General features: G+C 65.3%; 2 protein-coding genes across 2 annotated transcripts in view; one reads left to right on the forward strand and one right to left on the reverse strand.

Moving 5' to 3' along the window:
• Nucleotides 1-157: 157 nt before the first annotated feature.
• Nucleotides 158-870, forward strand: POLR2I (RNA polymerase II subunit I; the record flags this gene model as incomplete). The annotated part of the gene is made up of 4 exons (XM_004391159.2): nt 158-231; nt 321-395; nt 502-553; nt 777-870. Coding segments are annotated over 4 exons (264 nt in total), but the record flags the coding sequence as incomplete, so codon positions are not given.
• Nucleotides 871-932: 62 nt separating this feature from the next.
• OVOL3 (ovo like zinc finger 3) overlaps nt 933-1,203 on the reverse strand; it is a 2,119-nt gene continuing 1,848 nt past the window's right edge. The window contains exon 3 of the mRNA XM_012559998.1: nt 933-1,141. Within this exon, the coding sequence (XP_012415452.1) occupies nt 933-1,141 (209 nt within the window). The remainder of the gene's footprint in view (nt 1,142-1,203) is intronic.

Genomic DNA, 1,203 nt, shown 5'->3' on the forward strand with positions numbered 1-1,203 from the left:
CTGGTCTCGCTTCCCAACCATCCTGCACGTGAACCCGACTCCCCTGTCCATCCCCGCGGTGACCCTGGCTCCGTCTGGGGAAGGCGCTGCTCTCGTGGCCGTTCCGCCGGGTGTCCCGCCATCACCCCTCCTTCCCGCCCCGCTCGCTGTCTCGCAGTGCCGGAACTGTGATTACCAGCAGGAAGCCGACAACAGCTGCATCTACGTCAACAAGATCACGCACGAAGTGGAGTGAGTGGCGGGGCCGGAGCTGCAGGGAGAGCCCCGGGGCTTTTGGCCTGGGAGGCCGGGCCTGAGTCTCTTCCCCTGTCCTTCCGCAGCGAGCTGACCCAGATCATCGCTGACGTGTCCCAGGACCCCACACTGCCGCGGACCGAGGACCACCCGTGCCAGAAGTGGGTGCGCCCCTGGGGTTGGGGAAGCCGGGGGGCGCGTCCTCACCGGCCGGGAAGGGAGGAGGGAAGGGGCGACGGGCGCTGAGAGGTAAAGCTGTCCCTTCAGGTGCGGCCACAAGGAAGCGGTGTTTTTCCAGTCACACAGTGCGCGGGCCGAGGTGAGTGGCAAGACAGGAATCCTGTTCGGGGCTTGGTCGTTCCCCTGGACCGGGATACCAGTCTTGGGTGGAGCGCCTTCCACGCAGGCCTCCTGGGCGGACCTTTACCAGTGTGGAGAACCCTGTCGTCTGATGTTTTGCGAGGAGGCGTTACTGGATAGGGAGTTGTGTGGTCTGTCCTCCGTGAGTCTAGACTTCCCTGACTGTGAGCCCTTCCCTCCAGGACGCCATGCGCCTCTACTACGTGTGCACGGCCCCACACTGCGGTCACCGCTGGACTGAGTGATCGCTCGCCCGTGTGTGATAAACGAGCCGATTTCTGTGAGTTTGTTTCGTGTGTTTATTTGCCTCTCACGTGGAGGACACCGGGCGCCCCGTCTCAGGCCGCGCGGTGCAGGGCGCGGTGCTGCGCGTAGGCGTCGGGGCGGGAGCTGGTGAAGCCGCAGTCCTCGCACACGTGCAGCTTCTCGCGGCGCTCACGATAAGCGTAGCTGGCCGGCTGCCCGTGCACCTTGGCGAGGTGCGCTTCCAGCGAGCAGCGCTGCGTAAATGCTTTGCCACACGACCCGCAGCGGAACGGCCGGATCCCTGCCCAGCGGGGCACGGATGGGGACAGGATGGTTAGGGCAGCGGCCTCCAGTTCAAAGCTT

The sequence above is a fragment of the Trichechus manatus genome, unplaced genomic scaffold, assembly GCF_000243295.1.
Source record: "Trichechus manatus latirostris isolate Lorelei unplaced genomic scaffold, TriManLat1.0 scaffold01541, whole genome shotgun sequence".
Classification (NCBI taxonomy): Eukaryota; Metazoa; Chordata; class Mammalia; order Sirenia; family Trichechidae; genus Trichechus; species Trichechus manatus.